The sequence below is a fragment of the Parasteatoda tepidariorum genome, chromosome 1 (genome assembly GCF_043381705.1).
Source record: "Parasteatoda tepidariorum isolate YZ-2023 chromosome 1, CAS_Ptep_4.0, whole genome shotgun sequence".
NCBI classification, from domain to species: Eukaryota; Metazoa; Arthropoda; class Arachnida; order Araneae; family Theridiidae; genus Parasteatoda; species Parasteatoda tepidariorum.
In genome coordinates, this window is record NC_092204.1 from 54,135,083 (window position 1) to 54,150,732 (window position 15,650).

Sequence of the window (15,650 nt, forward strand, 5' to 3'; positions counted from 1 at the left end):
GAAATTTCTCCTCAATTATAGGTACGCAACCCTTTATAATTTATATTTAGATCGTCACAAAAATTGCATTTTGGAAAAGCCTGAAATTCGAATAATAAATACAAAATTGTTCGAATTTTTAAGACCAATTTATATTCATTTAGATTTCTTTGGAATTTGTTTTAAATTATTTTCGATAATTTTCCATATACTTAAATATTTTTTTAACTTTTCCTAGCAGAACGTTTGAAGGTTTAAAAATATTGGAATTTTTTCATTTGAAATAAATCGTTTTACATTTCTAGGATTCTTGGCGTCATTGGGTATTTTTGGGATTTTTCTCCCCCAACCCCAGAGATAAGAGATGCTATTATCTTTTTCATTTTTATATAGTCAAATTTATTTCAGTTTAACAACATGTAAACAAATTTGGTGAATGAAAGTGTTATATTAAAGAGTTTTAAATTTTAAAAATCACACAATATTACTGAAGATATTTTATTTTTCTTTCAAGTGATATCCCGTTTTTTGAAAAGAAAATTATTAAAAATACTTTGAAAAATATTTTAGGCAAAAACTGATTTAAGTTGAATTTCTTAATTAGTATGTACTGTAAAATTTATGAACTAACATAGTCTAGGAGAGACTAGGAGAACTAACGTCTAGGACAGAACTGAGCTTTATGACAATCGAGTTTTGCCACAATTTACCCCTTTCTTCAAATGAGTAAAAAAAAAGCTGAAAATGAGATTACGATCTCATGATTGGAATAAATATGTTAATTTATTTTTCAGGTATACAAGAATTAAATGTTTGTCGAAAATTACTCATTCAGTTGAGACCAAACAAATCAAGAGCATTAATATCAGATTTGGTATGTATTTTGGAAATGAAATGTCTACATGGCAGACATAACTTGGATGGACTGAAACTCTCCTTTGATGTACCCGTGCATGAAAGGAGTATTATTGGTCATCTTATCATCAGCGTTGATGTACAGCCATCAAGATATCATTTTGAAGAACACATCCAAATCAAACAGTCTGACACGATAGATTTCAAATTCTCAAGGCGACTCATGGCGAGAAAGGGTGACACAATCTACATAAGAACCGTCGCCAAAGAAGTGAATCATTACAGGTTCCTCCAATATGACGAAAATTACTCAATATCGAAGGATTCGCCGTTTTCATGCAGTTTGGGTAGCGTTCCTAAAGAGAACAGATTGTTCATTATAAGCGAAGTTCTTTATCGTGATGCTCCAAGAGGTGCTCCTAGTCATCGTTCTAGAGCTTCTAGAAAATGAATATTGCTTGTTTGGGGTGTTTTCTACATTTTTGAAGATTTGAAATTTTATTTTATATGGTTTGTAAAGGTTGTTTCAAAATTCTAAAATTTTTAGAAAAAACAGGGGTTTTTATTGGTATACAATTCATATAGCTGATAAAGGGCTACGCTTAGAGTAGTATATCGGATAAATGACTTCCTTATTTTAATTGGCACTCTTGCCAGCTAGTAACTGATAGCTATTGTCAAAAAGAATTCGAAATTTCGTTGATACAGAGCTCATTTTTTCCCTTTGAAACATAAGTAGCATCATGCTTGTAGGGTTAAACAGGAAGAAAAACCTAAGAAATTAAGAAATGAAATATCCTAAATTTTAGCGACAAATTATGGTCACCAAAACGGGAAATCGCGCGACTAACACAACATTACTCAAAATATAGCTCAGTAATGATAATGCATTACTCTTTTTTGTAGTGTGCTGTTTTTAGTAACCTTAATTTTCATTTGTATTTTTTTCTGCTACACCTTGTTGCACATGTTGGACCAAATTCAAATTTGAAATATTTTTGAGGCATTCGTTATTTCTGATATTTCGAACGCTTGGAGGAAAAAAAAGAATTTTTTGTTCAATTTCCCATCGATTCTACTGTTTTTGAAATTATTAGAAAGAAAAGAACACAAATTAGAGATAACAATATAATTATTAATGAATTAATTTTAAAAGTTATCTCGTTACTTATTTAAAGTGACAAAGTAAGATTTGTGTGCAGTATAATTTTTTTTATAATATGCAGTTTTTACAAAATGAGCAAAATATTTTTGCGTCTTTTGATTAAAACTATAATACATCTAAAAGTTATTTTTCATAATACCTCGAATTTCTTAGTGCAAAAACATTTGTATGCAAATTGTCTAAGAAAAATATTAAAAAATCATTATTTGTTACACAATGTTTCGTGAGAACAAACTTTATCTATCTCTTATTATTTTTCTTACGTGAAATTTAGTAAGAACTTTGTGTGATCTGACTTGGTATCAATGTAAAAGAATTTTTTTATGTATAAAAACTGGAAAGACTGATGTGAGATCTACTTGTTCACTTTACATGAAATATGACAGTTATAAAATTGAGACTATTCAATTCTTTCTCAAAGACCTAATAATAAAATAATAGTTCTGAGTGATGCTAACTAATGTTCTGTGTGATCTTTAATCAAATGTAATTTATGTTGATACGGAGAACTACTATTTTCTCTATTCATCAAAAACATTATATCAAAATATTAATTTACAAGGTATTTAAGAATAGCGGCATTTAATCATAATGTAGCATATTACTCAATAATTTAGTAAAATGGGAAGAATATTTTTACCCATCTGGAAAATGGCTGTTGCTCTAAGTTTTTCATGACCGCACACTTGCCGTCTAGATCAACCTCATTGACTAGATGAACTTCAACATCATAAAGATTAATAAAGAGTTGTAAGAGTAATAAAAAATTAGGCTAACATGAGCATCAATAAAAGAGCAGCACTAGATCAAATAAAAAAGCAGAAGATAATTTTGAAATTTCTTGGCTGGTTTTCAAGACTGAGTTTTTTTTATTTACATCAGCGCTTATTTTTACTATTTTACATAATATTAATTTGAAGCATTTTCGTGTTCTTTTTGTGATTAAATTATTTATAATTACCCTCTTGGAGATGATTTTAATATAAATATGAATGAAATTCTTTTCCTCCAAAGAATTTTGAGATGATTCAAGAATCTTATAGTGCTTGGAATTTTTACTAATCCAACTTTTTGGACGACAACATCAATTGTTGCAGTTTTTATTATTAATTCCTTTTTTTTTAATTTTATTCTTATTTTATTATATTATTACAGTCATCAGTCACGTAGAACATTCAATATTAAAAAAGTATCTATCTCTATTCATAAATAAGCTATTTATGAAATATACTTTATACATAATAAAGATACAGAACATGTAAATTACTCATTTATTCCTTAATCGAATGGTAGAATATGTAGAACATTCAAAAGAATTTGGGGTAATAATTGTCTATAGAAACTATTTTACGAAATAGTGATGTAAAATACTGTAACCGTTCTTATAATCGTTCTTATCGTTCTCTCTAGTTATGTAGAATACATGATATCTTATAAATCGTTCTCTCCTAGTTATGTAGAATACGTGATATCTTATTAATCGTTCTCTCCTAGTTATGTAGAATACATGATAGCTTATTATGCAGAGTCCCGCAGTAAACTGATCGTAAAGACACGGTTCCCAGTAGAACACCGAAATCAAGCATCACTGGCTGTTGTCAGTAAGCGAGTGGGTGACCACTCTGATCAACCTGCGTAGGGACCGGGTACGTGGTATCGGTCTTCGTTCAACTGTTCTACCGTAAAGTGCTCGACTTCACGCGCAGTTCATCGGACTACCAAAGCAGGGGAGTCATCCTCTCTGCAGAGGATTACAATTGCGATGACATGTCTTCGGATCATCCTCAGGGATATTTCCCAGACCGTCCCCAATAGCCCACTGAGCAACTCTAGTGTGATGTAAATAAACTACCTACCTTATTATGCAGAAAAATAATTTATTATTTTGAAGAGTGAATCAATTAGTATTATATAATAAAATTTTTTCAGGGTAATATATTTTAACTTAATCATTGAAGTACCAAAGAGGATTAGGGGTACAAAATTGCATTTTTAATCTATAATTATGTATTGATAAAAATTAATCTTGTTGCATACTTTTTACAAAAGTAAATTTCAAATCTGTGACTAAATAAATCCATTTCTAAAAAAAAAATTGATTTTTTTTTATGACAATTATATTGAATTTTGAATAATTATTTAGAATAACGTACGATAAAAAAGTTAATAAATTTAAATGTAACAGACGGTTTAACTATGCTAATTTATTTTTCAGGGAGGAAAGATTTAAATGTTTGCCAGAAGTTATTCATTCAACTGAAACCAAACAAATCAAAAGTACTTCTATCAGATTTGGTGTGCGTTTTAGAATTGAAATGCTTACGAGGCGATCACAAGATTGAAGGCCTGAAGCTCTCTTTTGGTGACCCGGTACTTGAAACGAGCTTCATTGGTGATTTGGTTATCAATGTTGAAGTTAAGCACTCTAAATACCATTTTGAGGAACGCATTACAATTAGCCAATCTAAACATGTTGAATTTACTTTCTCCAAAAGTCTTTTGACTAGGAAGGGAAAGACAATCTATATAAAAGTCATCGCAAATGATGTGCATGATTACAAATTCCTGCAATTTGACGAAAAAAACTCTATCATGCAGGATTCGCCTTTTGATTGTAATTTAGGTAGCATTCCAAAAGAAAATAGACTGTTTATTATAAGTGAAGTTCTTTATCGCGATGCACCTAGAAGTTCAAGTGGTCCCGGAGCTTTTAGACGATAATTAATGTTTGCTGTTTTTTTAGTATTATTCATGGTTTTAAATATTTTTAAGGCCTTTAACTGACAGTTAATAGTGACAAAATTATGTAAAAATTTAGTACAGTTGGATTTATTTATGATTGGATAAAAATACCGCAGAATGTACAGACAGCAAATGCATGCAACAATAATGTAACAAAATATATGTATACCACCGATAAGGAAATATAAAGCTCATTTTGAATTGATTAGATTACTCATTCAAAGTATTATTATGCATGCATAATATCTTGTTAAAATAGCAAACTTTTATAAAAAAACTGCCAACTTCATATTTAATATTTATTTCATAATTTTTTTCTTTAATTTGAAAAAAATAGATTTTTCTTTTATGTTACTTATATTGTATAAAATAAATTAAAGTCTATACTGTAGTACTTTTTTGTGTTCTTTTCCTAATAAATAAATAAGAAATAAATATATTAGCTTAAGCTTTCTGAATTTATTCCAGTGGCTTTGCATTAAGTCAAAATTAATTTTAAACACTGAGTTTTCAGATTATTAAAATTATATTTTTAAAGCGTATTTTGAAATAAAATTAGTTACAATAAATCGGAAAATTATGTAAAAAGTATGCATCAAGACAAAGTTTACTAATACAATTTTGCTAAAAAATGTTTAATTTTTGTAATAGTATAGCATTTGTGTATAATCATAGTTTTCAAACTTCTTTTTGTTTTATAAAATTCCAAAACCAATATAATTATATAGAATATGGATTACAGAGAATAAAATATGCTGTTTATTTCATGTGCAATATACTATATTTTAATAAATCAACGCTCTTTATTTGTCTAGAACTTGAAAGGTTATTAATAGTAATATTTGATTCCCATTATTTTGGAATAACAAATAAATAAAAAGAATTAACTACGAAACATTCTTCGAGAAAATTCAGCGTTATTTTAATACTAATTTTATTTCTACATTGAAAAAATCACACACTAAGACAGAAAACAAAATATAAAATCAGGAAGGAATACATGAAAAATATTAAGCCATTGGTTTTGAGAAAAGTTGGTTAAAACCCTTTGATATCACCACATTTCGAAAAGTATTTTTTTGTGGTTAAATTAAAAAAAAACAAACTGAAATTGCGTTTGAACGAAGAGAATAATTTTCTACCAAAACGATAATGTGTTTATAAATTATTTCTAAAGTTCAACTAATTTTCCCTCGTAACGTTGGAATGTGTTCACTTGCAAAAGGAAGCTTTGTACTTCCTGTCGTATATGCGACTAGTTTTCTTTCATTATTTAATTTAGTTTAGTCAGTTCAATATTGATTCTTGGTTTTATGTTTTCCAAAGATTCTATGAAAACGATACCACAAGCAGTCAGTGACTAAGGTTTTATGCATAGTGATAATTCAAATTGTCCAATTTAAATTGTCTTATTACATGTCAAGACATTGATTACTCTGTCATTATAATTAGCTGTAATTATTTTAAGTCTTATGAATGATAATGAAACGCCATAAAATGTTTTTAGAAGAAAATTCTTTTTGTGAATTTTCAAAGCTGTAAAAAAAAACTTTGAGAAGTAGAGTCTGAATCACGTAACTTAAGTAAAATTCTCAAATAATTTTATGCATGACGTCATTCTTGTAGCACCCGTCCTAAAATCTCTTATTATTTCAACGGATAGGTAGTTTGTAAATCATGGAGGGAAGTGTTTAATACGTTCTTATTTCTTAGGCATGCACCTTGTTAAGTACTCGTTTTTTATAATAGAGAGATTTCGCAGTTTTTCTTGTCATCCGGCACGCCTCTGTAAGTTGAGTTTTAAAACAAATGCCCTAGCGCATGCACTAGTGTCGAAAAGCCCAACACTAACCTTAAAAAAAGTAATAGAATAGTTCATATTTTTTTCCAGTGCCCACCTGTGGAATGACATTTCGTCACACAGGCATCTGAAGGGCAGATTTTGTTGGCCACTCTTTCAGGATCATCATATTAGATGAGACAACGTTGCTCCCCCATTAAGAACATCCACGCCTTGACCGGGATTCGAACCCAGAACCTTTCTGACGCAAGGCCAGTTCCCTGACCCCTACACAGTCCGGTTGGCCTAGAATAGTTAATAAGTATGTATAATTTGCGAAAGTATAATATAAGAATAGTATAATATGCTTTAAAACAGTGGGTCATATAATGACGTCTATCTCATAAATGACTGACTTTTAATGATTAGCGAGGGCTTTGCAGTTCTACTTATCATCCAACGCACTCTAGTACGTAATTTTTGAAATAACTACGCATAGACTTATAGAATAGTTAATAAGTATGCGTAGTTATTTCAAAAATTACGTACTAGAGCGTGTTGGATGATAAGTAGAACTGCAAAGCCTCGTTAATCATTAGAAGTTAGTCATTACTCGCTTATGAGATAGATGTCATTGTATGACACACTTTATTTTAAAGCAGATCCGTATTGCGCCATCTTTTGTAATAATTTTTTTTTAACAAATATACTATTTAGGTGTTTCGTACTCTTCAATTGGGGATGGATTATTCTTGAAATTTTTCGGTCTTATTTTAATTTCCGTATTTTGTAAAGACTCGTTGTGTCCCCTGAAGCTCTTCCAGTTAACACCATCGGCATGGGTGTCGTGTTTTCCTCGCAAATTAAGTCCATTCAGATTAGACTCGTGGCAAGAACCATACCACCATCCACCTTTAAACATTTGTGCACAATTATCCCCATGGGAATCATTGTCCTTATCCTTCGTGGAGAATTTCATATTGTTATGAACATTTACCATAGAATCACCTATAAAACAAAGAACATGATTTGTAAACATTATTTAAAATGGTTACAATTATAATTCAACATTCATAACTTATATTATGTTTACAGTTAATATATATACGCATTTTTGTTACTCCAAAGCTCATAAATAATCATTGAAACGATCTGCGTAATTTAAAGTAATTAAAAAACAAGCAATATTAATTTTTAAAATAAATTTTAATTTTTTACATATATGCATGGACAAATCAACTCAATGCGTATGTCTTTTGAATTTTTTAGCGATTCATGAATATCTTTTAATTAAATACACAGATTCGATTTCAATTACAATTCAAATTTCACATTTGCAGGGTGATTCAGTACCGCAATTACAAATTCCAAGAAAAGGGAAAGCAAGTTAAAATGATTCAGAATTGCATATCTGCCCTTGGCCGAAATCATAGTACAATCGCTAGAACTTTTTTCCTATTAAGGACTGGCTTTTCTTGCGCATTTGAACAGTCACTTTTATTTATCTAAATTGTGCCAGTTTTTATCTTCAGACCATATATTGATAAGCTATTCGGTAGTTACACTAGCTGTTATTGTCAACAATATTGATTTTAAGGTTGCGGTAGAGTTTAGTTTGTTAATATTGGGTGTACAAATTAGTTCGGTCCGTTTCTTTTTGTGATTAAAAATTCATTTATTTCAGAACAAAATGAAGAAACAGATTAATCAAAGTATTGTCCATCGCTGGCTACTACTTCCCCCCCCCTCTCAGGCAATTTTCGAATTCCATCTCGAAAAAATGTCTCGACTTTTGAGGTGATCCAAGTTAGGAGCCAATTTTCGATTTCTGCAAAAGAAGTGAACTGGTGACCTGCCAAATTGTGGCTGCATCCGTCGGAACAACCAGTAATCAGAAGGAGCAATGACCAGCGAATACAGCGGGAGCTATAAATATCCCACTTGAGCGTTTCCAAATAATTTTTTACGACTTTTGCGACATAAGGCTGACCGTTATTAGGCAGAAGAATAACGTTGTCCTGTCTTTGCTCGTATTCCGATCGTTTTTCTCGTAATGTACTGCTCAAACTAATCAATTGTAGCTTATACCGATTGTCCGTAATGGAATCACCAGGTTGCAGCAGTTCATAGTATGCAAAACTATTCACCATTCTTCATTCAACATTCACCATTCTTGAAAAGTCGAAACCATTCCCTACATGATTTATCTGTAGGATCATTGTCACCATAAACTTCTACAAGAATTCGATGCTCTTCAGCTGCACTTTTCCTCCAATTAAAGCAGAAACACAAAACCTCTCGCAAATGGCACTTTGTTATCACAAAACTTAGCATACTCAACAAAGTAAAAACAAGGTTTTTGTGTAACTCAAAGCAATATAAACAGAATATTATAGGCAGATGTTTAACCTCTCTGACCAGCTGTCACTATGAAACATTCATAACAGCAGAGTCATCACTTAAAAACGGACAGAACTAATTTGTACTCCCACTAGGTTTAAAAACTATTTTTAAATAAAATTTACTCTAAGTCTTTGCAATTTTAGGACTAATTCTGGGATAATATGATAAGAGCAATCAAGCTATTAAAGTTCGAAATCAAAACTAATTGGATTGCTTGATTGAGCTAATAATGTTTGAAGTTAAAGATTTAGTTCGAATGTTCGAAGGTGACTACGGTCAAAACGATAGCTTTAAGAAGGCGAAGTTGAATTTTGAGATTATTCTTCTCATTGGGGAGAATTTATAAAATTTTTCAGTTGCAAGTGGGCAAAAGGTCATTTGATTTGAGGGATGGAATAAAAGGTTGACCGTGAAACTAAGCTCCTTAATTATTTTTTTATTAACTGATGCATTTGAGTTTAGTTAACATATTACCTGCATTTCCACTGTACTCTGAAATGTGGAGAGCGTATAAGTGATCTTCATCGTCTATCCAAAATCTGTCATAGAGTGCATATCTCGATTCACCAGCCATATCTTTCATATCAAAGCGAACAGAATACAGTCGCTGGTTAGTCAAAGCAAAAATGTTGTCGTTGCCTAGTGATGGTAAAATAAATAGTTCCAATCAAACAGTTTCAATATTTAGGGAAAAAAATACAGTACTTTAAAAAACACGTCGTTTGAAAAGGGAAATAACAATTATAAGATTCGTATCTCAAGTTTGAAAGCTGAAACGCTTAATTGAGCAGTTGTATGTTAAAAATATGCGCGCAATAATTAGCTTGGACGAAAGAGAAATTCTATTTAGCAATCAAAAATAATGTAGTTAGGAGAAGGAAAAATTGCTTTGGGTTATTACCGATTTTGTATAAGCACCTAGGTTTAACTATTATACATAAATGGATACAATTTTGTTACATGGAAAGATTAAATTAAAGTTTTTTTTTTACCATATTTGAAATTTATTGTTTTGGGGGTTGAAAAATGGTAAGATAATCGGAGATCGCAGTGTAGAGGTCGGGTGCCCTCCATCATCTAAATTATGTACTAAAGCACATATGCTTCAGTATTGACTTCGAATCATAGGTCAAATTTGCAGACTACTGAAAGAGTCAGTAACTTTTGTGGGAAGTTTATAACCAAAATTTAAAAATAAATATGAGGCTTATCTTCTGCTTTTTTTTAATTTGATCTTGCGCTGCTCTTTTATTAATGCTCATAATAGCCTAATTGTTTATTACTCGTCCAACTCTTTATTAGTCATTACGGTGTTGAAGTTTATCTAGCCAAAGAGGTTGATCTAGTCGAAAAGTGTGCAGGCAAAGGCATCAAAGCTTAATCCCGTCCCCATCAGGGGGCATCCGGAGAATACTGTAGACTCTAAGTCCACGCACGTGATCTCTCAGTAAAAAAAAAGAGGATTCAAAAAGGTAGGCTTGGTGGTGATTTACGGCAACACCAGAAGGCCTAAAAGAATTTAGTGAAATCTCAAAATTAACAATAGTAGTTACTCAGAAAATAGAATCCAGGAGTTTGACATAATATGCGAGGCATCAAAATAAAAAACATTGAAAAAAAGGTAACAAACATATTGTGATGATGGATAGTACCAGAATTTGTTCAAAGCCCATGAAAACAGATACAATTTCAAAAAGAAGAGTTACGGCGAGGCAGTCGTAAAGAAAAATCCTCAAACAAGAGGAAACTCAAAACACGAATAGTTAGAAAATTTCCCGAAATTTTGAACAGTAAATTAATCGAAAATTCGAAAATCATTTCTAAAGAACCCAAATACAGTATTTGCGAACACAAATACAGTAAAGTGTGCAGGCATGAAAAGCCGCCTAGAACAACACCCATTTTCCCAACGGATTAAAAATCTTCACATTTTTTCTAAATTATTGAGCTTAAAATAATATTTTGCACATGATTTAAAGTTGCCGTACTCAAGTATTGATATTCAATGTATTGATATTTTTTTTTCCCTAAAGAATGGTGAAGCTGGTGGTTTTCACAATATTAACATAAATTGGATACCTGCAAGTAACGTCATCATAGATAAATCGTAGCATTTTGGTATTCAAAAGCCAATCAGGTTCAACAAACAAGTGTGACGTTAATCACAGGTATCTGATAAAGTCTGATTTAAATCTGATGTCTAACATTATTATAATTTGAAAATAGTCTCACCTAACCAAAATTCTTTTTCTACGTCGCCAAATCCAGTTCTATAACTTAACCATTCTCTGAAAAAATAGTCCTTTGGCATTGAGAAATTTCCCCGCCGCTGAATAACCTTGAAATATAAATAACACTTATAAATAAAATTAACATTTTATTGGTGTGGTTCATTAACATGAGAATTCGTGCCTATTATGCGAATTAGGCAATGATGTAATAAAGACAAAGTATAAGAAATATAATTTGAAATTCAGATGCGATAAGATATCTTTTTTAAACTTACTGTCCATCCTCCTCCATCAGTTTCCATGTCACAATACACATCCAGAGGTTTTCTATCCATTATTCGGTTCTGTGGCCAAATAACGTAGACTCCACTTTTATTAGTTCCTGATTTTAGCAGTTCTTCACAATCTAGAGGCTTGGAAGTAAGTGCTTGAAATTTGGAATTTTGACCTATAAAGTATTTTAAACACTCTTTGAAAGATTCGATGCAGAGATTCAGCGCAGAAATGACACCATATGTAACACAAAAATTTGACTCTAGGTGTTTTAAAGCATTGACTATTATTTATTTTGAGACTACTAAATTGATTCCTGAGCTATTTCGAAAAACAAATTTATTTTGAGACTACTAAATTGATTCCTAAGCTACTTCAAAAAAAAAAAAATTTTTTTGACTGCTAAATTGATTCCTAAGCTATTTTAAAAACAAATTTATTTTGAGACAACAAAATTGATTCCTAAGCTATTTCGAAAAACCAATTTATTTCGAGACTACTAAATTGATTCCTGAGCTATTTTGAAAAACAAATTTATTTTTTGACTACTAAATTGATTCCCAAGCTATTTCGAAAAACAAATTTATTTTTTGACTACTAAATTGATTCCCAAGCTATTTCGAAAAACAAATTTATTTTTTGACTACTAAATTGATTCCTAAGCTACTTCGAAAAACCAATTTATTTCGAGACTACTAAATTGATTCCTAAGCTATTTCGAAAAACAAATTTATTTTTTGACTACTAAATTGATTCCTAAGCTACTTCGAAAAACAAATTTGTTTTGTGACTGCTAAATTGATTCTTAAGCTATTTCGAAAAACAAATTTATTTTGAGACTACTAAATTGATTCCGAAGCTATTTCGAAAACAAATGCATTGAAAAGAAAGGGAAATGCATAGCAAGAACAAAGATTCGGTGGCGTGAAGGAAAGGTGTGCTTCATTTTTTTCAAAGAGGGCATCAGTTCAAAACCCAATATTTACCTGAGCTTCATTAATTCTTATCTATTTTAAAATATTACCACTATCTAAATTTCTTTGGAAAATCTTTTCAAATTTAATGATTCAGCTCAAATGATAATTATTATAAATGGTGTGCCAAATTTTAGCACTTTCAAAATTGAAATATGCAAATTTAATCATTCCATTATTGTTATTAAAGATTTTGGTGCATCTTAAAAAATACAATCTTAAGAAAAATCTCATAGTTTATCCGCAAAACGTGACAAAAATTATTTCAGTTTTAAAATATGCAAGAAAATTTTCTGTTCTATGTGAGTTTCGAACTGGTGTTAGTGACAATAAAAAGTGCACACCTTTTCGCAGCATTACTGAATCTTTGCATTTTACTATTATCTCATTTCGTTTCAAAATACAAATGAATTATTGTTTGAAAATAGCTTAGAAACTATTAACATTTCATCAAAAGGAATAATATACAGCAATTTAGGCTTCAAAATCTATTTTTTTTTGAATGTTTGTGTGATATATTGAATTTTTGTGTGATATATTACAGTGGTATCCTCTCCTTGTAAAGTATCGTTATGAATACTTACTTGAAATATAATTTTCTTTAGCTTTATCAATCATTTCCATTGCCATATCTAAGTAAGAAACGGTTTTTTCTTCCTTGGAACATGCAGAGGACGACTTTCCTTTTCCATCGCAGTTAGATAAGAATAAAATGAAGCACAGTATGACTAGAAGGGATTTCCTAAAAATAAAAAAGTTAAAAAATGTAATATTTATCTATATTAATTATACTATTATATCTACATAATTACTATTACTATCTGATACTATTACTAATTAAGATAGAAATTTAATCTTTTTTTTTCATTTGAGATTCATGAGGGAACCATAACTCTTAGAATGGTGATATAAAACAGCTGTCTAATGGTGTTCCGTGGTACCCTAGGGTTCAGCGGAAGAGCTAAAGGAATTCTGAGAGTTAGGAATTTTTTTTTAGCCCGCAATGATTTTGGAACTTTTAATTAAATTTAAATCTTATGAATAAACCATTTTTATTTAATATTTTGGTTGCCTTTATGAAATTATTCAAAATGAAAAACCAATAAAAAAGAAATAGCAATTTAAAAACAAAAGGAAATATATAATTTTTTTAACAACGATATGTTTAATAAATTATAAAAAAGCCATGTAATAAAAAAATTGCATTCGCATTTTCTACCAGGCTTTTGGCTTTAAATTAACTAAATTTGCTAATTAATATATATATATATGTACACACACAACCGTTTTCAACGTTTAAAGCAGTTCTTTTTACTGACTCTTTATTGGCTATTTATATTTATAAATAATTTTTTTTTCGAAGTTAATTTATAAAATGATTTTAAACTATTTTAAGCTGTCTGGTTTGGGATATAATTTAATTTAGTTCACATGGATATTTAAATACTACTTCAATGATGTTGATACAACATAAATAAATGTTGAAAAGGAAATAAATGTACTATTAGTTAGTTGATAATACCCTTCTAATGAGTTTTTTAAGGCGAGTGAACCTTTTACTTTCGTATTATTAAATTTGCTTTATTAATACAATTTTAATTAACAAATACATGTATTGATAATTTGAGAAATATTTAATTGAAACTCTTCGGACGTTCCATTCAAAATCTGTATGAAAAATTTACAGTGAAATTGTTTTCAAAATTCTAATTGATTAAAATTAATTTCATGCCATATATCTGACTGAAAAGTTTTTAATCCCTTTCGAAACATTACTACAGTCTGTTATGCTTCAAATATTTTAAAAAATTAATTAAAATTAGTTTTTACTATTTTAACTAACTGGTTTTAATGAATGAAAAGTTTTATTGTGATAAATTCAAATATAAATTTTGAATAATAATATTTCATAATAATTAATAGTAACTCAATAATAATACAGAAATAATATTTTTTTATTTTGTTACTTAACAATGGACGTAATATATTTTCGAGTTTTGCTTTGGGATTTCAGGCTTGAAAAACAAAATGGTAAGTACATGTATGATAATTATTACATACATACAAATATCTGGGTTTGGAAATTTGTTATGGTCGGGTATAAAAATGGAATATAGAGAATAATTGCGAAAAAGGTAAGAATGAGTTAAATGTTGTATCTCTATTCACAACAAGGCGTTTAATAAGTTTATTTTTCATTTAAACAGTAGCATCAATCATATTTGCCTAGCCTATATATTAAAATTATCGGTATAATTCCCTTCTTCAAAATTTCTATATCTCAAAATCAAAGATATAATTTAGTTTTACAACCTTTAGTGCCATTCAAATTTTTGTTTAAACAATTGATTTATTATGTGCAAAAAAAATTGTATTAAATTAAGAGATTTTATTTTTATTTCTTAATATTGACATAAGAAAAAATTAATAACAATACTTAAATAATGCTTAACTTTGACGTTTTTGACATTTTTAGAAGATAAAAAAAGAGATTTTGTAAGTATTCAAGCATTTATAGATATATGAATAAAATGGTCCCATTTTCTACAGTAGAAAATAAACGCAAATTTTTTTTGTGCCCGTCACGTGAACCAGCGTGTCAGATCTAATAAGTAAATTTAGTTATCAACCCTTAAATAACGTTGCAATACGATTTTTTATCAAATTTTTCAAATTATATATATTTTTAACAAAATAATTTAAAATGTTATTTATAAATATTTTTTTAAAGAAATATATTAAATGAGCATAAAAATATTACTTACATAATTAGAATAGTTCCTTCAGATCCTACTATTTCTTTCAATATATGATGTTGATTTTTATCCTTTATTCACATACTATTTTCTGTATTTTGGCGTAATTCCTTAAATTCAACGCTGATTCAGTTAACCTTTTGAAAATGTGTTCTATGAAAGAAGTAATCGCAATACGTAGAAAACTTGTTATCATACAGGGAAGTCTTTGTTTTCGAAGCTCAAGTCGTTTCACGTTTTTCATAGAAATAAAGAAATTCTTTTTCACCTTCTAATAGGGAATACCCAGCGAAACTAGACAGAGAAATCAGATAAGTTTTTTCAGACACTGTATCTATTTATTTTAAATATTCAAAGTTAATTTCTAAGAAATACTCATCTAATGAAAATTTTAAGGCGAATCATTTACTGTAAAAAACCTACTGCTTACTTACTTGTTACATTTAATTTATGAAATTTTAATTAGCAAATACGTGCATAGATAAATTGGAA

The 15,650-nt window shown here is 29.6% G+C and overlaps 2 protein-coding genes across 5 annotated transcripts in view; one reads left to right on the top strand and one right to left on the bottom strand.

The window, feature by feature from the left end:
• Window positions 1-5,558, top strand: part of LOC107438013 (BTB/POZ domain-containing protein 6-B) — a 37,710-nt gene extending 32,152 nt beyond the window's left edge. For 2 of the 4 annotated variants that reach the window (XM_071180379.1, XM_016050171.4), the window contains exon 6: window positions 774-2,456. In XM_071180379.1, coding sequence (XP_071036480.1) covers window positions 774-1,285 — 512 coding nt within the window. In that variant the 3' untranslated portion in view covers window positions 1,286-2,456. Of the gene's footprint in view, window positions 1-773; window positions 2,457-4,214 lie in introns of those variants that run through there. The other 2 variants (XM_071180384.1, XM_016050172.4) reach the window with 2 other exon arrangements.
• An 80-nt stretch (window positions 5,559-5,638) lies between these two features.
• Window positions 5,639-15,352, bottom strand: LOC107438014 (techylectin-like protein). Its single transcript, XM_016050173.4, has 6 exons — window positions 15,168-15,352; window positions 12,987-13,144; window positions 11,431-11,603; window positions 11,157-11,262; window positions 9,399-9,563; window positions 5,639-7,529 (listed from the first exon to the last, which is right to left on the bottom strand). Coding segments are annotated over exons 1-6 (903 nt in total). The 5' UTR covers window positions 15,170-15,352; the 3' UTR covers window positions 5,639-7,230.
• Window positions 15,353-15,650: the final 298 nt, after the last annotated feature.

What these genes read in the sequence shown, in the direction of transcription:
- LOC107438014 (XM_016050173.4), bottom strand. An exon ending in TAAAGAAAATTATATTTCAA is followed by an intron (nt 11,604 to 12,986) that starts GTAAGTATTCAT and finishes AATACTTTATAG; the next exon opens with GTCAAAATTCCAAATTTCAA. An exon ending in AGAGTACAGTGGAAATGCAG is followed by an intron (nt 7,530 to 9,398) that starts GTAATATGTTAA and finishes TTTGTTTTATAG; the next exon opens with GTGATTCTATGGTAAATGTT.